This window comes from Anser cygnoides, chromosome 2, assembly GCF_040182565.1.
Source record: "Anser cygnoides isolate HZ-2024a breed goose chromosome 2, Taihu_goose_T2T_genome, whole genome shotgun sequence".
NCBI lineage: Eukaryota > Metazoa > Chordata > Aves > Anseriformes > Anatidae > Anser > Anser cygnoides.
Genome location: NC_089874.1, coordinates 98,682,776 through 98,704,911, shown reverse-complemented (window position 1 = coordinate 98,704,911; position 22,136 = coordinate 98,682,776). Strand labels below are relative to the sequence as shown.

Below are 22,136 nucleotides of genomic sequence, written 5' to 3'. Positions count from 1 at the left end.
GCTTCAATTTGTTTGACAGCTTTTCTCTTATGATTCAAGTAATGATATTCACATTGGTACTAGACAAGCAAATATTAAATATTAATGCTTTAGCATCATGCCCCCCAAAGCTCCCTCCCATTTCTTCTAACAGGCAGAGTCAGAGGATGTCCTGTTGGATCTACTTTTCCCCCTGTATTTCTTGTAAATATATTCTGAGTTCAGGATGCAATTTTGTTTCATTTTCTTTCCACTAAGTGTAGATACTACCTCTTCCTTGTGATTTCCAATTTTCTCAGACTTTGTGCATCTTGATCTGTGAATTGCACTTTGATTAATCACACCACTCTATTTACATCCTGTTTCTTTAGTTCATATTACTGATGGACAACACGGTACTTTTCCACCATCCAAAAATTACTATCAGTTTCTGTATCACGGTAGCGATTCCTTTGCTCTAAGTATCTACAGAACATCTTGTGGCCATTTTCTAACAGTTTATTTTGATAGTAATTTGCTCCTCCGTACAACTCTTTGATTGTGTCAGCCGCATTGTAGGTTTAGATTCTGCTTCTGCAGTGTTATGAAATTTGACATTATTTCTTGCAGTTTTTGGTTCTTCAATATTTCCTTCTCATTTTGCCTAATGGATTTACCTTTTCTATCATTCTCTATATCTTAGAACTTGTTTGGGTCTTCAATAACCCTTTCTTTGTCAGAAGAGGATTTCCTTTTTCTCCCATTAGTGCCCAGTTCCATCTCTTTGTTGCATTTGTTTATGGTGCCGGCAGTGTGGCCATTTCTACACAATAAGCAAAAAATCAAAGATGGTTCTCATCTGAATTTAAGTTCTGTTATTCTGCAATCTCTTAGAAAGGGTGGAGAGGTCAATTGTAAATAAATCTAAATTTTTAAATGACAGTTTGCATAAACTGACAAAAAGAGAATGTCTAAAATACCAAAAGGAAAAAAAAAAGTTCACTAACATATAACCAATACTTTCACTAGTCTGAGCAGAAAAGAAGGGAGAGATTTCAGATGTTCTCAGAGGGAAAAGCAGAAGTTAGCAGAATCTAGAATATAATAAGCAAAGGAGCCAAGTGAAATTAAGCTTACAGGTATAAGGAGTGAAATGAATTATGTGAATTCTTTATGTGATATCTGAAAAAAAGAGAATAAGTTCTATTGTTTATCAATTTAAGTCAACATTTGGTTATTCAGGACATTATTACTTGTATTCAGGGCATTATTACCTACTAGATTGGTTTAAAAATCCTGAAACAACTAAAACTAATCTACTACATTGTAAGAGACTGATGGAATGTGTCAAAAAGAGTTCTTTTGCATGCCTTATTGGATAAGAGCAGTAGAAAGAAAAATGTTTAGTAGTCCTAGCAGTACCACTTGGGTCTGCTTTTAACAGAATTGTGCTCCAGAAGGGCCACTATGTGGTAGTCTTCAGAAATCCAGTTATACTGTCAGTGGAGAAAAGGAATGAAGAAACAAATGGAAGAATCAGGAAACAAATGAAAGTAATTAATATAAATCACTCTTCAGGGAAAGTGGTAGGTGCCTCTGCTATCTTTGTCCAGTTCTTGTGACTCCACTGAGAAAGTGTGCAGCGAATTTTTTTTGCAGTGAAAACCCCAACAGACTAGGTTAGGGATGGATGATACTGAAACTAATTGTGTGCAGACATTGAGAGCTCTGGATTGTACTTTCTCTTGACACATTGTGAAATCCAGGATGTCGCACAAAGTCCTCAATATCTCAATTATTAGCCTTTGATATGCATGATACATTCTTCCTTTGTTGATTTGTTCTTGTAATTCTTCCTTTCACCAGTCAAATAACTGACCAAATGTCCACCCAAAAGACAGTAAACAAGTCACTTTTGCATGCTTTAGCAGACTCCAATTTGATACAGGTGATGCAAAAGCAAAATAAACCTTCTTCCTGACCTAAAATTGTCTTCGTTTTTTTTCGTCCAAAGGCAGAGGCAAGATGAGGGTTCTGCCTTTATAACCACGTTTGCTTCTGGATTTTGCCTTACAGGTAACAAAGAGATCAGTGGTAAAATGATTAGGTCCAGTCAGTCCATGTGAATGAGGATAGATGCAAGGGTAAATGTCAGCCTGTTGCACGCAAAGGTTTATAAAGAAAGCATTTGTAGCTTGAAAACCAGCTTACTAGGGAATAGACATGGAGACATTCCAAAGATCCTGCACTTTATTGGCTTTTAACCCAAATAGCAGTGTTTTATTCCTTAAATGTTTTTGTACTATTGATTTTGCCTTATCCTCCACTAAGACTTGTGACTAGCAAGTATTAGCTAGTATTGCATGGTGGTTGGAGTTCATCTGAGGACCCAGGCCTGCATTAAGTTTTTTATTGGGGTATTTAGTTTGGTCTAACTTTAGCCTAGGTCTGTAGACTGAATTCCTGTTAGTGGCTGGTGTATGTTAGACTCACTGAAGCATGCCTTTTGGGTTAGTTTAATTTGAAGTGACTCCAGTTTGTATGCTATGCATGGAGTCTACTTTTCAGTGCAGTATTTTTGCCACAAAAAGTGCAAAACATTGCTCATCTGAAGTGAAACACTAATGCAGATGCTTTGTAAGGTGTCTTTGGTTTAGTTACCAACCCTATCAGATATGGTGGTCATCCAGGTCTAGATCTTCAGCTATTTTCCTCATATTTCACTGCCAGCTTCCTTCTATACAACAGGGAAGTGGTCTTTGACACCATTTGAAGAGCTTTGCTTGGACGTGCCCCGAGCTTGTCTTTCTTATTCAGACCTCTGACATGGGGAGAAAAATGCCACCTTGCAGAATGACTCACTTCCCATTTCTGCTGACAAAGGGCATAGCAAGTGGGTGGGCCTAAATGAAAATTATAGCATTTACTCAAAATGATATGCAGTTACTACAACAGTATGAGTTCGGCAACTGCTTTTCTGCTGAATGTCCTATACAGTATGCAGTGGCAGAGCAGGTGGTGACCTGAGGACAGATAAGAAATGTGTATAGAGGAGTCTCATACAGTAGAAATACGCATTGCAAAATCATGCAGGCAGAGTTATTAAGATTATGATTTTATTTCCTTCTTTCTTTAAATCACCTTGTTTTATGTTAGCTGACAGCTGCTTTCCTGTTGAGAAGGAGATGTTGTAAGTGGGCTTTATGGAATTAGTATATTAATCTCAGAAAGGCTATTTTGGTTAGTGAGTTTTGTCTTTGATTTTTTTTCCCTGTCAGTCAGGATCCATCTCTTCATGTCATAATAAATACAGCACTGGCAGTAAGTCATCTGATTGCTTGATAAGAATTCTAATACAAAACAGTCAATCATGCCTCATAGCTGGTATTTAAAACTAATCTTAACAGCAAGGTTTCCAAGAAAGGCACTATCTTACACCTAGTAAATCTCACTGCAGATCAGGATTGATTTGTATACAACAAGGTGGGAAATATGTCATTATTTCAGTTTTTATATCTGATTATGCTTGGTCCTCCAGGCTGAGTGCTGTGAACATATCTAGGATGGATTAACAAATATCTGCATAATTTGTTCACTCTATGATTCAAAACATTACAGATAGTTCTATAGGTACATGAAAGAAAAAAAAACAGAGGGATTTTTTAATTCTGAGAATTCATTAGTTAAACTGTGCAGTTATCACTGTAGTAATATTTTAGAATGTTTATTTTATCTTCTCTTTGAAGTTTCAGAAATAGCAACATTTTGGAAAATAACTTCCATAACAAGGTGTTTCATACAATTTTTCCTCAGACAGAAAAAAATTGTACTCTACATTATGCCCAAAATGAACACATGCTCTGCAGACTAGAATAAAGTATATTTCTTATTTAGAGAACAAAATGCATAAACTGTATTCTGTATAATCCCTTTCTTATTAGTGTCATGCTAGTCTTGTAAGTATTCTGGAAAAAAAAATAAACTTTTTCGGTGAGAGGGAGAATTATCAGTTCCTGTGAAATTTTCAGAAAGCAGTTTTCCCTGAATTTTGTCTGAAAAAAATGGTAATACTTCATTGTGTAAACTACCCAAAATAAGTTTATTGTCTGAGGTCTAATCTCATGATAGTGATTTTAGTAGTTTTTCTCTTTTACAGGAAGAAACACATTAACTCAGTCTCCAAAATGAACTGTCAGACTGCAAAGTATTAGCATAATTGGCTGGCACCTATTTCTCAGACATTTTGTCTGGCAAACTCATAGGTCTTTGTGATTAAAATATAATGAATAACCTTGCTGATAACTGTCTCCCAAGGAGAATAACATATAAAGTTAAAAAAAATGTATTTTATTGGGCTTGAAGTTGAAACTTGCAAAACAGAAATTGTCAAAGCATTTACTCATTTATACTAGCAGTTATAACTACTCAACTACTATATTTATCTTGCAGAGATGTGCTATTTGGTGTAATAATAAGATACGCCGTAGTAACTTTTCCTGTGAGTATATAATGCATTGTATGCGTAGTAGTGTGTGCTGTGTTCTCCCAGATGCATGACTGTACGTTCCCAGATACAATCATGCATCTGGGAAAACACAAAGCAAAATCCGGTGGACTTCTGGCCTTGATGAAATAGCACTTGTTATGCCAAATTTTGCAGTTTCTCCTTGGCTGCAGTAGAATTCCAATGATGTTCTGTTCTTTGAAAGTAATAGACCTTCTAGCTCTTTCTTCATCATCTTTTGTTAGTAAGCTCAAAATAAGCTCTTAAATTACTCTAGCAAACTGATTCTATCGGTCAGTTATCTTCTGATGGCCACGTGAGTATCTGGATTTCTTATCTTATTTTTGCTGTTTGAGATCTCTCTTTGGTTCCAGAGTCACCCTGCAGAGCTTCACCTGCAAAATAATGGAGTGACTATGGTAAAGATCAGGGTTCATGCTGCTTCAGTATGAAGGATGAGGCGTGGGGCTGAGTGGCAGCGAGTACAGACAGAAGACCATTGGCTTTCTGAAAGCTGAGTTATAGCAGGAGTGAAAAACACTGGAAAGCGTTACAGACAGGATTTCTGTAAAAAACATTATACTATTTGAGCTGTAGGCACCATGATTTCTGCAGGTACTACTAAATCCTCTCTCATGCATTAATGTATACAGTCATCTTTGATAAACATGAAGCATACCGTATATACCTGAATCGTAGTGTATCTGCATGATATGCTAAAGTAAGAGAAGGGATGCTTTGGCTACTTTAGCTTTGACATGTCCTTAAGTAATATAGACAACTAATTCATTTTTGAGAATGTTCTCTGGTAAGTATGTGTGAAACTACTGTCTTTGAAAATTAAGAAATCTGTGAGATTCCACCCACAAAATGGCACACATACTGGTGTAACAGTGTGGCACCCATATTATTCCTGGCAACTGCCTCTCTCTGGTAAGACATATTGTCTTATGAGTGAGTCACATGATATTGGATGTAGCAGTTTTACATATTCTGTTTTTTTTTATATATCATTCTGCTTGTTAAGTTAAAGTCCATTTGTAGCATCATTTCAACTCTGCAGGCCAAGAAGAGGTGAGAAAGCTCACATAGCACAATTTGGAAATATGAAGAAGTTATCATAAAACATGCTTTTATATTACATGTGATGATTTTTTTTTTTTTAAGTTCTAAGACACTGTGGCCTAGCAGGGACAGAAGGAACTGCTGGTCCCTTCCAAAAGAGGGAACTTTCCTTCCTTAGAATGATGGAGCAGCTCCTTTTGGTGAGCTGATGAGTTACACTGTGCTAAACCTTACAGTTAGCCCAGGACTTGCCTGGCTATCTGTTGCATAAAATTTCCTTTTTTTTCAAGAAAAAAAAAAGTTCCTTTTTTTTCAAGAACGGTGGGATACAATTGAAAAACAACCTTTTGCTTTCAAAAATTACTGCACAGTAGTATGTATTTTCATTATTCTTGTTTAGGTGAAAGCCCAACTTCAAAAGATGGGAGCTATTCAACCCATGAATATATTTCTCCGTCAAGAAATTGACCGCATGCAACATGTTATATCAAGAGTTCGAACAACACTGACTGATCTCAAATTGGCTATAGATGGTAAGTAGCAATATGAAGAATGACACTATATAAGATGCCTTCTTTTACTACTAAAGGCTACTCGTGCCCTGTAATTAAATATATATTTTTCCCTCCTTCCCTCCCTTTCTCCCTCTTTCTCCCTCTTCCCTCTTTCACTTTCTCTCCCTGCCAGCCTTTTACTCTTTTTCCATCTCTTTGTCATATTACTGCTTATTATAACCTTAATAGCCTCCTGACTCCATCTCTAGGGACATTTCACCTTAATTTATTCTGTCTGCATGTGCTCCAGTATTGCAGTTCGCTATGTTCCACAGCATGACTGCACTTCTGTGATTCACTCTAGGATCTCTACAGAGCTCAGGGGAGTTGAATTGTGTGATGAGGTCCACAGGTCATGTGCCAGAGTCATTTATGAAATTAAGCCGAGACATAATGATACAGAAGAAGGTAGAAGTGTTGCTGCTAAGTAATTGAGAGACAGGGTGATCAGGCCAGGTGGTAAAGACTCTAAGATGAGATTTGCAATGTTCATGAAACTGGTTATACGAAATGGGATGTCTCTAAATGGAATCTGAAGTGAGTAGGAGTGCCAGTGAAAAGGGAATGACAGGGTTCTGCTTTTAGCCATCACAGGAGGCAGGCAACAGCACTCTGTCTCTCTCAGAGACAGGAATATTTGGCTGAAAGTGAGCAATGGTGAATGTATTTAATACAAATCTAGAGAGAAGGTGACTAGAAACAGATGGAAAATTTGATCAGAAAAGGAATGAGGGAAAAGAAGAAATGATGATGTTACTGCCTGCTTTTGGTTTTCACTTTCTATTTTGCTCCTCTGTTGAAATATCCTATAATGTTGCTCAGCCAAGCTTCTTGAATTAAGAAGAATTAACGATAAATGAAAATGAAGCAGGCAGAGTTCCACTGGTTAAGATCTTACCCAAGTCTGCTCTTCTCCAGCAGAGAGGCAGAAAATACCTGAAAGACAGCAAACTGTCCCAACAGGGAGAAGGTCAGAGTGCCTGAAAACTAGTCCCTTCTGTTATGGGTGATGGCAGTACTGTGATTTGCCTTGCTTGCATTTTCCGAGCTAGAACCAATTACTCTCTGTTTCAAAATTGAGAGGAAAGTTCCCTTGTGTATGTGCGTAGCGTCCCTTTTCAAGTAAATTAGAATAATGATTTCTATCCAAGAAAGAATTAATCTTTCCTTGATCATGACAGATATATTTTAAATCTCAAAATGTACAATATTATGCGGAGGGGTGGATGAGTAACATAATTTATTTGCACTTAGTATTCAGTTGGACGGTGGGCACAGTCCTCTACCAGGTGCTTAATCAAGTTAATGCTGTAACTTTTGTGCAATCCTCTAAAACACAATAATTTTCTTAGGGACAGGGAAGTTAAATATAGTGAAAAATTGCTCTGAAAACAAAATGGGATGTATAGTTAACAATACCAATTAATGGCTTCTGGCAGATTCATGATGCATCAGATGCGTGTGGTGGTGAGTTAATTAGGGGAGGGAAAGAAAATTTAGGCACCTTCTCTTGCCTCAGCAACGAGGAAAACACCAAGCTTTCTCACAATAGATTTTCTCCCCAAACTAGTCAATTGGAGCCTCAAGTCATCTCTTGTGCTGCTCTTTCTTTACAGTGAGATAAACCAATCTGTCTGCTCAAACAGGTTGTGCGAATTTTGACATCTGCCTTTGTCATACATCTGGCTCTGGCTTCACGAACCCATTAAGGCTTGAGCAGAGCTGCTTATAGCCAGTCTGAATTTTCAAACAAATATTGTGCTTTAGATTATAGCTTCTATCTTCATCTGTTGAGTAGCTCTGTGAAAGGAGTTCTGAATATTTGATTCTGCAGGTTGGATGTGAATAGAAGGACTTCGTCATCTTGCTTTTGATCACTGAGTTTTATCTGAGATTATGTAAAGCCCCCCTTAGTGACAGCCTGTGTGCAGCTGAACATGAGAGATGTTGAGGGAATTAGCAGAGCCAGCCTTGTTCCTCTATCTGGAGGGCAGATTAAGCAGTGTTCAGCATTTAGGAGGGGTGAGGATGCTCAGCATGTGCCCAATGTATTTGTTGGCAACCATGCCCAAGCCTGCATCTCCACCAATAAACTTTGCAGCCCAGAGAGAGACTTTTTGTTTGGATCAAATTGTAATAATTAGATTGGAGCCGCACTTTGTACTCTCAGTTATGTCCCAGCCATTAGTTCTGTTTTAATTACTTATTGATTGCCCACGATTTATTTCACAGTTGGTATAATACAGTTCCACATAAATCAGAACACGGCAATGATGACTGTCCTCTCAAGTGACCTAAAGAGAGACTATGTTGCAAATAAAGAAATATTTTTAGACAGGAGGAAGGAGCTGTTTTCTCATCTTTTCATCTGGGGAGTAGTAAGACATGGGGGTTGAACCAAAACTCTAGATCCTAAAGGGGTATGAACAGCAGATCTTGAGCCCCTGGCAGAAGGTGACTGCAATTGCAGAGCAATATACAAGCTATGCGGTTCCTGTGTACATGCCTTGCCCTTCTTCTGTGGAAGGGTACCTGCCTCTGGCAGAGGATACTAATACCGTAGCTGTTTAACGGGGAGTAGGCACTTCAGACCACCTCTGCCACTAATGAAGACAGTGTCTTTAACTGCAGTGAACAGTAACGACCCATTCAGTTACTCCTAGTCTCTGGTGCAGTTTCTTTGAGTAGGGGGGAACTGCATGCTGCCTATTTGTGAGATCGGGGTGGGGGAGGTCTTCTTGTTCCTCCATGCACTGAAGTAGGAGTGGTAAGTGTTTTGATGGCACCCAAATGTCTCTTCTATCAGTGAAGAAAGTGGCAAGGGAGATTCTGTGGGAGTCACCCCTAGTCCCTCATGAGTGGTTTCCATGAATCTCAGCCGTAGATCATGCTCGTAGTAGCACTGAATGTTTATAATGAATCCTTGGTGATGGAAAAAAACACAGCTTTTAATATGTTTTATTTCCTGCTTTTTTGCCTACTTAGTATTCTGCTTAAAAGCCTGTCATGTGAAAGAGGTAAATGCTTAGCTCATTTATTTATGAGTATATCTAGATTCTACTTTGATCAAAAACCTACATCCGCTTGGCATTTGTTTATGGTACCTAATAACTTCGTGTTTTCAAACGAAACCTTTAGAACTGCCTACTTCATGACAAGTTGAAGCCATACATGAAACCTTTGATTTGCTATCCTTGCATGTCATATATGCATGTGTCATGTGGTCACAGAACTCCTGCTTGTATTTATGCAGTACTTGCAGAGTTAGGAAGAGGAGTCCTTTTCATGTTAACAAATTTCCTGAGAATACAGCAGTCCTTCTACAAGCTTTTACCTGACTGCTAGTATGTAGTGATTTGTACATAGTGTGCTGCCCCAGAGTTTTTGTTCCACGCATTTTACTTTGTACTTACAAGACAAGCATTGAACAAATGGCTATGGGAGTCATAAGACCAACATAGAAAGGAAAGGAAGGGCAATCAATAGAAATAGTAACTTCAGAAGTCACTGTGGCATTTGTCATGGAGAAGCCCTACCAAGCTTAAACAAACTTTCCACTGAAATTACAATAAAGCACCCATCAGGTTACAAAGCTAGCATATTTTCATGCATGTAATGCATACCATACATAACCTACACGCCAGGACTTGATTTGCTTGATTTTGTCTCAGTCATTGATTTGATACCTTTTTAAAAACTATATAATTATCTGCTTTTAGTTCCTTGCCATCCTTGTACTGTGTTGATAGCCAGTGTGTTGGCCTTAGGTGTTTCCTTATTGTCATTCATCAGAGAATATTCTGGAACATGTGGGACTTCATGTAGACATGAGGTAATATATAGTCCAACAAACGTAACAGGAATCACTTAGAAGTCCTAGGCCATGTACACAAACTCGTGTTAAGCCCTTGGAAGAATGAAGTAAAGCTTCATTCATTCATTTATTTTTTAAATTCAGAATACTGTAACTTTGATAGTATTGTTTTCATTATGTTGCTGTAAGTTATATCCATTCATTGTGCCTTACAAGCGGAATATAACTGAACTCCAAAAGAACCCAGAGTTAGGCCATTAGATTAGTTACATTAGTTAGATTGGGCCATTATTTATTATAATCTATGTGGAGAAACAGAAGATCAGGAAACTAGTCTTGCTAGAGCAGAGGAAAAACAGTCTCTCACTAAGGGAGGGTGTATCATCTTCTTCCCAATGATTATCATCTTGTCTCAAAGATAAGATGAAACTTAAATAGTTAGGTTCTGTTTAGACTAATTACGGTTTAAAAACTGCTAAGACTAATACAATTTTAGTTTTACTTGCTGACCATAATCATAGACTTTTGGACTGAAAGGTCTTGGACTCTTACCCTACTGATCCTCACAGAGTGTGTGGAAGGCTTGTAGGGATCATCTGTGTATTCCACTTCTGGCTGAGGATTTTATCTGAAGATGATTAAGAGCATTCAGTGAAGACATGAATGTAATGTAACAATGGGGAATTCATCTGAGGAATGGGAGGGACGAGTCTAGCATGTCCTGAGGCGTAGTTACTCTTGGCTCGGCAACTCTCATCCATTATTTACTCCTCATCCAGAGTGCCTTCTGTTGTCTTTTACTAATTGTGGTATATTATTTCTAGACCTCTCATTAACAGTTATGCATACTTGCTGGCTGGGAAAACTACTTAGAAACACATTTTGCACATTTAAGAGAAAATGCCACCATTTTCAGCTCATGGTAGGTGTGGTAGCAATTACATGAAATAATGAAGTTCCTGGTGCATTCTGTGCACAACACTATACCTTTTGAATAAGTCACCCTAAAAACAGATCAGCTGAAAAGAGCAGACTATTTAATTAGCAATAAAACCTAGAAATTCTCAGAACTGAGTAGAATTATTTGGCTTATTTGCTACACATCAGTTGGATAGATTTAGATGTGGTTTGGAAGTGAGACGCTATAAATTTAGAGAAATGAAGAAGGGGAATCCTAATTTCAAAGCTGTGTGTACTCTGCGAACAGTATAGTTATAGTACATATTATTTTGGAGGCACCAAAATTCCCTAACATCTTTAACTGACCCGACCTTTCATCAGTCATTTTCAGATGAGCTTTATTCCGTTCACGAAAGGGAATACCACAAAGTAAAAACCCAAAATAACCGAGTTATTAACAGCTGGCCTGTGTGATTCATAATACTTTCCAGCCTGTCACATTAAGTTCATAGGACATTCGTTCTCTTCATATGGTAACCAGGGCTCTGATCTTCTCACAAGTTAAATGTGAGGAGTGCATGGTGTTGCACTCCTCATTTAATTTATCAAGTGCAATTTTTCAAATGCATTTATCACCATTCTCCAGAAAGATACTATTATTTTTCTCATGTGTTACCAATTTCATTTCTGACAATTATTTATTTTTTTACTATTTTTATATTTGTCAGAGTATTGTAGCTGCAGAAATGCATCCCAACACCCACAGATGTCATTCGGTGTGCTGTAGTGCTGAAATTCAAGCACTGTATGCCTACTGCCAGAGCTAACGCCCACTCACTAGGAATATTTATGCAACTATATGGCCAAGGCCAGAGCTGTGAACATACCTCATCCTCAAGATCTCTTTGGCTTAATGTTCTCAGCAGCTGCTCTGAGTCATAACAGGCAGCTATACTGAGAGGTTTCACCATACTTTGGGGCAGAGACTGGTTTTATCTCCGTACTTGAAATGCTCCAGCCTGCCTGCAAGAATAAAGGAAGAAAATGTGTCTCTCTCATAACCCCTGTTGCAGGAGAAAGTTGGCTGCATTAGTCTGAAAAGAAGAACCACAGGTGAAAGTGTTCTTTCCCAGTTCAGATAGTAATGATCCTCAGGGGTAGCAGGGGACTCTGTTTACTTGTTTTCTGCCCTCACTAAGACTGCTTTGAAATTGAAGCCAACATGCGTTGCATGAATTGCTTTCTACTTTTTATACCTCCAGAGGGCAAATCAAGTATATAAGCTTATATTACATTTTTTCTAGGCCAAGGAGAGGTGACACACTGTGGCTTCTTCCTTAAATGCTGGTGCTTTTAGTTTTATGTTAGAGAATGTTTATACCCAAATAGGATGTTTATTGTGTTATGAAAGATTTTTACATATCCCAGAACGCAAATCTGAACCTGACTATGAAGCTATTACAGAGATTGCAGGATAGGCCTGATGTGTTTGCTTTAGTCTGTATTGCTGCAGTATTTTAAAATTAATTATAATTAATTTAATTTGGTGTTTTGTAGTTTTCTCACAGCATTTCATCCACAGAAAGAAATGCCCGTAAATGAGAGCAGGTCATCTGTGGCACTGAAGGACATAGGTTAGTGATGGGACACAGTAGGTGAAGTTGATTGTTAGACTTGATGATTTTGAAGTTCTTTTCCAACCTAAATGGCTCTATGATTTTGATTATTTGCTAGAAGAAAATGAAGCCTATTTGACATTGATATGTAGTTAGAGAGTGCCAGATTTGCACACAGTGTTATACATGTGTTTAGAGTAGCCACTGCATTCATCTAAATTAAAAGCTGGTGTTTTGGTTTCTGGAAATTCTTTTTTCTACTCAACTGCCAATGTCAATGGAAGGGAGGGACTTGAAACACTTACTTATTACATGCATCTTTTCCATACAGGTGTTTAGCTGGGTTGCTGCAGCTCTTGTTTACAGTCACCCAGACTACTTCTCTTTTCTTTACATGTTCCGTAGTGGAAGCCACCTGATTCTGTTTGGTATTTCAAAAAACCCTTGTGGCAATTACAGCAGTTGTGTGTATGATGATGCATTGAACATTGGTATTACATGAACATATAATCAAAATGGAGGCTACCAGATCAGTTTCTACAATTTAAAATATTTTATCTGGAATACAGAAGATATCCTGAGTTATAGGCTGTGTGCCTGTTCTCAGTACCAGTGAGTGTACAGACTGGTAGGATCTAAGAACTTCTGGCACATGGAAGGGCAAGTATCACAGAAAAAGCACAGGCTTAATAAATGCCAATATCTTAATGGAGACAACAGTACTATGCATGGAATATATGAGCATGCACTGCCAAAAAAAAAAATAATCTTGTCTCTAGCTTTATTCTACGTAGTATTTTCCTATTGGGAATCTTGATAATGGAATTGTACAAAGTTATCATTAATAACCGTGAATTTCATGAATATAATCGCTGTCAGTACATGTTCGGGATGAAAGTGAGTTACATGGTATATCTCTATCATTGATCATGTATTTGGGAGACATTAAAATATATTAAAAAGTTTTAAAGGATTAATCACATTCTGAATGCATTGCCAATATACTGAATATAAATATTGTGTGTAAAGGAGAAGGAATTGTCTAAAAAAACCTTTATTTCTGATTAAAATACCAGAAGAAATATCTTTTATCTTGCCACATTTTGTTTGAATCAAGTCATATAAGTTTGTGCAAATTAACTGCAAACTGATAAGATTTCAGTGCAACAGGTGTGCAATTAAGGGACAACAAAAGAGGGTTTATTAGACTCAGAATGTCATTGGAAATTTTAATTGCCTTTGCAAGCTAGGGAAAAGTTCATTCTGAATGTTTTACTTATCTTCCAGGAACCATAATTATGTCCGAAGAACTGCGAGATGCATTAGATAATATGTATGATGCTAGAATTCCAAAACTATGGTTTAGGATTTCCTGGGAGTCTACTACTTTAGGATTTTGGTTCACTGAGCTTCTTGAAAGAAACCAGCAGTTCAGCAGCTGGCTGCTGGATGGCCGACCAAATCAGTTCTGGATGACAGGATTCTTTAATCCACAGGTAAGTCTGCCAGGTCAATCTAACTTCTATGTAACAGTTAAATTACACCTTGAGAGAACTTCCTAACAAGATCAGGACTATACTAAGTGTAATCTAAGTGCAATTTTTTAGCATAGATATAAGATAAATTAACTTCAAAATCTAGTAAGGAAATTGTTGCTAGACAAAAAAATAATTTTACTGAATTAGTGGAATGCATCTTATGGTTGCTTTGATTATAGTATGGAAATGGAGTGAAAACATCTTTGCACATTTCCACATTTTCCTCCTTTTTTCTCCTGCTCTGTTACAGTAATCTGTTTTTCATTCATTGTGTGAAAACCCCTTAAAGTACAAAACAAAACATGGTAAACTTGAAAACTTTGACATAGGAAAAAGAGACTTGGACTTCACTCTCAACCCTTGCAAATCAGTTCCTTGAAATGGAAGGCTTGTTATTTATACCACCCCAGAACAGTGCCAGACTTCATCTGGAGAGACATATAAAAATACAGCCCTTGCCCTGCACTGTAAAATGAAATGAAAAATTGACACAAAATGAAACACAGAAAAGGAAACACCTGAGAACAGAGTTAAAAGAGGTAAAGCATACATATCTAGGTGATGCATAGATCCCTTGCACAGATATCCACATTAGTTAAAGCTTTTTATGATTCACAGATGTTTGTGGGAACTGTGAATTGTGGAAGTGAGTCATTGTGAGAGCATCCAGCCAACAGGTTTCTGTGGAGCCTTAGCGAAGAGCTATTTTAAAGATGTATTTTAATCTCAGTACTTGTTAGCAATGCAAAAGCTAGCTGAAACAGCTGCCTAGAAGAGAGAAAGCAACCATGGCAAATATTCTCTAGCGCTACTGCTGGGAAATACTCATCTATCATCTAGCCTGTCTCTCAGCTGTCTGCCCATACAGCTTTATAGCACAGAAGTGTGCTCATAAAATCCCTGAGCAAAGGGTTCCCAAGCAAAAATATGAAAGAGACTAGAAGTAGGTGTAATAAAATGATTACGCTTCTGTACTCGATTTGTTAACGACGCTAAAATATTCTTAAGGAACTGTTGCAATGGTTGGGATGGATGGAAACCTGGTAGACTTTGGGTTTTGTAGGTGTTTGCTTTTGTACTAGAGATGGGGAAGAGCTGACATAGATTTTATATTGGTCATTTTAACTGGCTTATTTTTTTTTCTTTGGGGTTGTGTCAGTTCTGAAATTTTGCCAGCCTAAATTAGACATCCTGCATTTTATATTTTTGATCCATTCATCTGCATTCCTCAAGAAAGCTGCCAAATAATCAGAGTAAAATGGCCCCAGACAAGTCATGATTTAATAGATCATAGTAAGAGAGAGAGCCTCTAGAAATACCAAGATTAAACACTTCATGACACATAGTTCTAAAAGTCCCTAAATACATAATGTGCAGAGAAAAAAAATCCAGAAGCAGATGTGCTTACCTGATTTAAACATCATTTTGTGCTGACAAGCACAAATTTAATAATCGGTTGGTTATTTTTATAGTCTCCATTTTCTGTAACCCAGGCTGTGGGAATGGCTTATTCTACATGAAACTTGTCTGAACAAATACTCATTTTCTATTTAGTTAAATATTATTTTTTTGTTAATAATTATATTGCTGTGTTTAAAACCATTATTTCGTATGCTAAGAAAATTGATTTCCATCTTCTCAAGGAAGTTGAGGTAATGAAGTGTTAGTTCTGTTGGTCTAATGGCTTGATTGTTATAGTGGAGAAACTGTCAGAAAAACTCCTTTCATTTGTGAGAGAAAATGCAGCTCCTAAATAATTTGTAATTTGCCTACTTGCATAGATCTCACTGCTTGCTTTATAGTCAATGGATAAATGCCATGGATGACAGAAGACAATAAAGTAGATTTATACCACTGGGAGAATGAAGCATTCTGGCAATAAAAAAAATATAGTACCTGACTGCCTTCTCTTGGACTGGTTATATACTGGGATAAATTCAGTGATTTCACAGAAGTTAATTTTTATTTATAGTGATACAAATGAGAGCAGGCTCAGGCTTCTGCGTAAAAGAAACCTGATTCCCTGTGTGTGTCCGCATTGGGCCAAGATGACTGGGGTGAGCGAAATGAAGAGTGCCTCAAATTCTCTTCCCTCCTGGCAGTTAATCTGATGTTACCGGATTTTTTCCCTAAAATCATAGCATGATGCACGTCTCATTTCTATCTCCCAATTTTCATGTTGTGCTGATCCTGATTTATCTTCGTTTGCATCTCTGTATCCCGTTACTGTCACTTGTCCTACCTGTGGGTTTTAAGCCCAGTGAGGCAGAACTGTCCTTCTGGTCATGTAATACTCAGTGTAAGAGACCCCCAGCCCATTTCTGAGAGCCTTAGATGCCGAAGCAATATGAATACTGTTAAGAATATGAAGTTCAATGCCTCCATTCCTCAGACCCCACTTAATTCCATAGTAACTCTACAATATTTTATTCACTGTAGAAAATAAAAAATAAGTGAAAAACAAGGGACCTCATATGCAAGGTAAAGGAGAGAATATGGTAGTGAAAACAACAGATTTAATTGATTTCCATATTCCCTGTCATAGCTTTCATGGATGCCTGATTCTAGTGAGTTCAGAGTTACTTTGCATAGTTTATTAGAAGGCAAAGGAGCAAAGTTTTAGCAGCCTTCAGTGAGCAGGCCGGGGAGATCTTTGGGAAAAGGCAGGTGAGGAAAAGAAGAAATAATTATCCCCATTTATGAAATCTTAACCACCCCCGACTCAAAAAACATATAAGCAAACAAAAACAAAGAAACAACAACAAACAAAACAGGGCAAGGATACTAGAAATCAAAACAAATATCATGGCAAATGGTCGTTTATGAGCCTGGTAGAGGGTTTTGGGGAGACCCATACAGCCACACCTCAAGGCCCTTGATCCTTTCTTGCTGTCGATTGTGCCATTGCCTGCTGTGGGATACCCAGCTGGGCCTCCAGCTCCCAGCTGTAGTCTTTAACAGGGTCTAGGATTCATTCTAATGAGCAGATAAATGTTACAAAGTCCCACTGCAGACAGCATATAGGTTCTGCTATCTCTGCAAGAACAGTCTGCGGTCTAAATCTTATCCCTAAGGACAACTCTCAGCTCTGAGCTTACTTTTATACCCACAGTTCCACAGAGCCTTTGAACTGATTCCCTGAATACAGTCATTGCTCTGTCCTGTGCTCTTCAGGCTCTTTTTCTCTCTTTAATTTTTCAGTTTATCTGGTGTCTGGTAGCCCACTGGGGTCTTCTGGCAGTGAACACTCTGTATTTTAAACTACTGATACTAACATGTTTCCACAAATTAAAATTCCACAAATTAACTCCAAGGACTCTGCTTTCATTTAATGGCCTTTATGATAGAAGAACTTGGCCTTTAATCCTGTCTCCCTTAGCTACCTACTAGCGTTCTCAACGACTTCAAATGCAATTACAATTATCTTTGCTATCACAAAACCTCTTTGCAATACTTGTCCTGGGGTCCCTGGAATGGTATTAACGAGAAGCCACCAATGTCATTTAACTGAATCATCTGAGTTCGTGAATGTCATCTCATATGCTCATAACTTGAAGGATATTGTGTCGCTGAGAAGTGCTTAGTGGTGGCAGCAATCGCTCCAGTCCCAGCAGCCAGACGCTGGCCCTGGCACTCAGTAAGCCAAGATACTACTGGTTTTGCATGTGCTTTTTCCCTTCCTTTAGCCCTGACAGTAGCTCAACAGATCAACCTCCACTATGATGGATGAATATAAGAAAAAATAAAAATTTTAATCAATTCACTCATTGCCCTGACTTCTTTCTGTAATTGCCCACTCCCTCCCCAACTTTGTGTTTTCCCCACGTGTCTGTGTATTTCCCCACCTTCTTCCTCTGCTCTGAAATCTGTCCTGAAACTTCTTCCTTCCTAGCCGTCCTTCTCAATAAATCCCTCTTGCATCTTCAATTTTTGTGTTTTATTCACACATCTCACGGCTGCTCAGATGGGTTTCCACAAGGTAAAGCAAGGTGTACATCCACAACGTGCCCACTAGAAGTACAAAGCAGTCTGTCCTCCTGTCTCTTAGGACTGATGTATTTCCCATGTACTGCAATGTGTGTACATATGGATGGTTATATCGGAAAAGCTAACTGGCATCTTCAGCCTGGCTTGCCTTGTCATAGCTTCTCACAATATCCTGAGATTATAACTGTGCAGAACATAGAACGAGTTTCATTCTGTGTTGCTGAAACCTTGTGAGTTTATTTTGCTGGTGTCTCCAATAGTATGCTATTTTCGTATATCACAGCTTTGCACTGAGCAGCAGCTATGTTTCGTCCTAGTGACAGAGGCATTTCAGCAGTTAATTACATGATTCCAGTTTGTACTTCCTTTGTCTACTGTAAAATGCTTTGGGATTTGTTGACTGAAAAGCATTTTACAATGTTGGTATAAGAAAAGCTGAGTAATATAGCACATGAAATACCAGTATTGTTTGTGGCTTAGCAATTACCTGTATTTAGAACCTCACAAACCACACTTATCTGCCAGCTGTGTAAATCTCTCGCCATCTGGCTTGTTGTAAAGTAGGTGGGTGAAGTGAAGTGTGAGTTATACTTGCAGTTTCCAATGTTAAATAAGCCACTTTGGTGGTTTTATCGCACCAACACATGCATAGCAAGTATATACAAATGCCTGGTACTGCGACAGTGTAAGAAAGCAATGGATTTACACTACTGAATTTAGTTTTGTATGTAGATGAGATTCAGTGGGAAGAGGTTTTATGCTGCTGGTGTCACTGTTATGTCGGAAAAAAAAGTTGGAAATGGGTATGTTCAAGCTTTTTCAAAGCCTCTGTGTCGTATTCAATCTCCTCAGGGATTCCTAACTGCTATGAGGCAAGAGACAACTCGCATGAATTTAGCAAAAGGATGGGCACTCGACAGTGTTGTATTACACAATGAAGTGACCAAGATGATGAAAGAAGATGTTGCAGGCCCGCCTCCTGCTGACATCGGTGGGGTTTATATATACGGCCTTTTCCTTGAAGGCGCAGGTTGGGACCGCAGAAATAGTAAGCTGGTTGAGTCCGCACCAAAGGTAAGGATTGATTGAGCGTCACAGACTGGGGTGTAACATGGTGTGCTCAGAGAACACCAGAAAGTATTTTGAGTGCCTGCAGCACTGGTTTCACAGCATGTTTTAAGGGGGATAAAATAATAACGGGACTGGGAAGAGGACAAGGGTGTGTATCCACCAGACCAGATCAAAAAGCTTCTGTCAGATGAGCTTAGGATGTGCTGCACTCGAGCAGACCAGATGCTGGGCCTCTTGGCTTCAGGGACCCCAGAGGCACTGCTGTGTCTGAATAAACCAGTGCAACCTATAGTCAGCCTTCTTTGGACTGAGGGAGTGAGCCCCATAACAGCTTCCAAGGCCTGGGCCTGGGTTTAATGGCAGCTCCTGTGGAGGTCAGTGTTTGCATGACTACAAGTCCCTCACATTTTTGAATAAGAGGAAGATTGTTAGTTCTGGGCTTATGCTCAGTTATCCATGTATGGGGTTACATTGTACTGATGTGACTGAGCAGATTTAAAACCTAGCCAAGGAGCAGCGATTAGGTGCTTTGGTCACTGCACAGGGAAAGCTGCCATTGTGTGTGTGGCAAATTTTTGCCAAACCAGTGACATCTGTCCTGGAACTGACATCAAGGTCATTCCTCTGAAGGTAAATCACTTCTGTATCTGGCTGAGGGCAAACCTTTCCAAACTAAACTGTGCCCCTGGTAGCTTCTGGTGAGAACTGTTTCCTGGTTTGTGACAGGACATCCTTGGAACATGGAGTTTACTCAGGTGCTCTGGAGTGTTCAGCAGGCCCCTGTGTTGCTGATGGTTTGGGACCTTTTTTTGCCCCATTCCAGTGAATACTGGATATTGCTGGAAGACCTGAAGAGATCTTGTTTGGATAAACACCCAAAAGGCACATTGGTCCTTTGAAGCTCCACTGCCAGCAAGTGCAGACGTAACAGGGACGCTTGATAAGTGCAGTCTGGCCTTTGTAGGTCCAGACCTGACATTCAAGGAACAGGAAGCGGGGAAAGAAGGGAGAACACCAGCTGAAGAGGCAAAGGATGGGGAAAAAGACGATGGTCTTGCTTCCTCCTAGAACCACAGTGCCATTTTTCCATCCTTTGCCATGGTGTGCAGTTTTACAGGTTTCTCCTCCTTTCTTTTCTTTCCAGGCTTCCTGATGCCTGCCATCTCTGAATTGCCAATGGCTAAGGATAGGTTGGGGTTGGTGTAGTGATGAGCACAGGACTTGTGTTCTGTTGTGTACTTCTGCTGAGGTGCTGGTGTTTTTGCTGGAGGCCATCACTGAGTCTAATTCCAGCATGTTTGGAGCTTTGACATCCTATCCTGCTTCTCTGATGCTGAGCCCTATGTCTATTTAATATTCTCAGGTGCTGTTCACAAGTCTTCCTGTAGTCCACGTGTATGCAGTTAGCACGACGGCACTACATGACCCAAAGAAGCAACAAGGAAGTGTGTACTCCTGTCCTGTCTACAAAAAGCCTCGGAGGACAGATCTGACGTATATTTTCTCTTTGTACCTGAAAACAGTGCAGAATCCTGATCATTGGACTTTGCGGGGAGTGGCACTGCTTTGCAATTCAAAATAAGGACCAACCTTATCTGCAGCCAGTAGGACTTCCATTGTTATTTTCAGTGGTGTCTTCGTTCTTAGGGAGTGCAGGAATTAGTAAGTGATGTATAGAGGTTGTGTTAATCATACATAAATCAGCTTACTCTGTTCACAGCAAAAATACTGAATAACGTGGGAATATCAGAAAGAAAACAGGTATGGGTGTAAAATTTAGCAACTGTTATAAAGCAGGTGAGAATACATTTAACTAGCTTGCTTATACTGGAAACACTAGGAAAAAAGTACTTATGACAGCAATAGCTACTCTAACATGTGTGGTGGTTCTTTTGTAGATGCTATCTTTTCTTCCTAGTATAAGACCTCTTCATAATATAATATGATTCTTTTAAAATTCAACTTTGTAGTTAAAAACTTATCATCTATAGTGTTATTAAAGTTGTAATGACAAGTGAATTAAACATGTGGTAAAACTTTATGTTTATCTGCATACATGTAAATATACATGTCCTTTGATTTTACATTTGTAAATTTGCAGTGTGGTTTTACAAATGGATGCTACAATTTCCTTGAGTAGTCACTTGTGTATGCAAATGGTCATAAAAGATGTACAAACAAGCTAGTTTATCCTTGCACAAGTAATGGCCTTTGCATATACTAACTCATTTTTAAACCTGTATCTGATTAGAAGGAAGATGTGCACACACCCAGTTCTGGGTGAGAAAACAGCTTTCAGATTCTTCTCAGAGTAAGCACGTCTGAACACCAGCTTGGCGCTATTCATAGTCGCTCCATTGGTGTTATTGCCTGAGTCCTGCAACCACAACTCTCTTAACTGCTTTTTATTCTGTATTTTGCTTCAATTTAGGTAAAAAATAAAAAATAAAAGAAACAAAAAGTATAAGACACTTCTGGGAGTAGATTCACCTGAAATGGTTGTAGTTGTTTTTGTCTGTTGTCACTGTTACGGTCTACCCTATAATTGAAGGGTGATTGCTACTTCTCTTTTAATAGACAGACAGCTGTTGACAGAAAACGTGTTTGGCTTTTTTCACTAGCACAAACTCAAAGCAAAAGAAATTGCTGTTGGATGTTATGAAGTAAGGACTTGCAGTGAGTGCTTTGTTAATCTTTTTTTTTTTTTTTCTCCTTGTAAGCACTTGCAATTTTATGTTCTTTTTAGCTTCCATCTAAGAAAGTCGTTCACCTTTCCCCATAACCAGTTTCACTCTGCTGTTAGCAACTGCGGGGCTCTTTCTGTGAGGCAGTTTGATATTCACACTCCCACCCACAACTACGCAGAAAGTGCCAGATTTGTTCTTGGAAAACAGAACCGACAGGGAGAGCAAGGGCCCCTTTATCCCATTGAGCTGGGAGCAGGACTTGGTTCACACAGAGTGCCGGCAAGATTATCTTACCAAGTGAAACCACCTGTTCAAAATATATACTCCAGGCTGCCCTGTGGCATAGCTGTACATCAACTGATTTCACTGAGGAGTTTGCTTATGAAAAAAGTGAAGGACGGGGGCTTTGAGATCTTTGCTCTTGGGCATTATGAAGAAGATA

At 38.8% G+C, this 22,136-nt stretch overlaps 1 protein-coding gene across 3 annotated transcripts in view; it reads left to right on the top strand.

Moving 5' to 3' along the window:
• The window catches only part of LOC106036018 (dynein axonemal heavy chain 5-like), a 151,916-nt gene extending 130,448 nt beyond the window's left edge, over positions 1 to 21,468 (top strand). Inside the window, exons 73-76 of one of the 3 annotated variants that reach the window (XM_066992676.1) lie at positions 5,928 to 6,060; positions 13,699 to 13,907; positions 18,789 to 19,010; positions 20,371 to 21,468. In XM_066992676.1, the coding sequence (XP_066848777.1) occupies positions 5,928 to 6,060; positions 13,699 to 13,907; positions 18,789 to 19,010; positions 20,371 to 20,589 (783 nt within the window). In that variant the 3' untranslated portion in view covers positions 20,590 to 21,468. Of the gene's footprint in view, positions 1 to 4,836; positions 5,078 to 5,927; positions 6,062 to 13,698; positions 13,908 to 15,751; positions 16,199 to 18,788; positions 19,011 to 20,370 lie in introns of those variants that run through there. The other 2 variants (XM_066992678.1, XR_010829567.1) reach the window with 2 other exon arrangements.
• Positions 21,469 to 22,136: the final 668 nt, after the last annotated feature.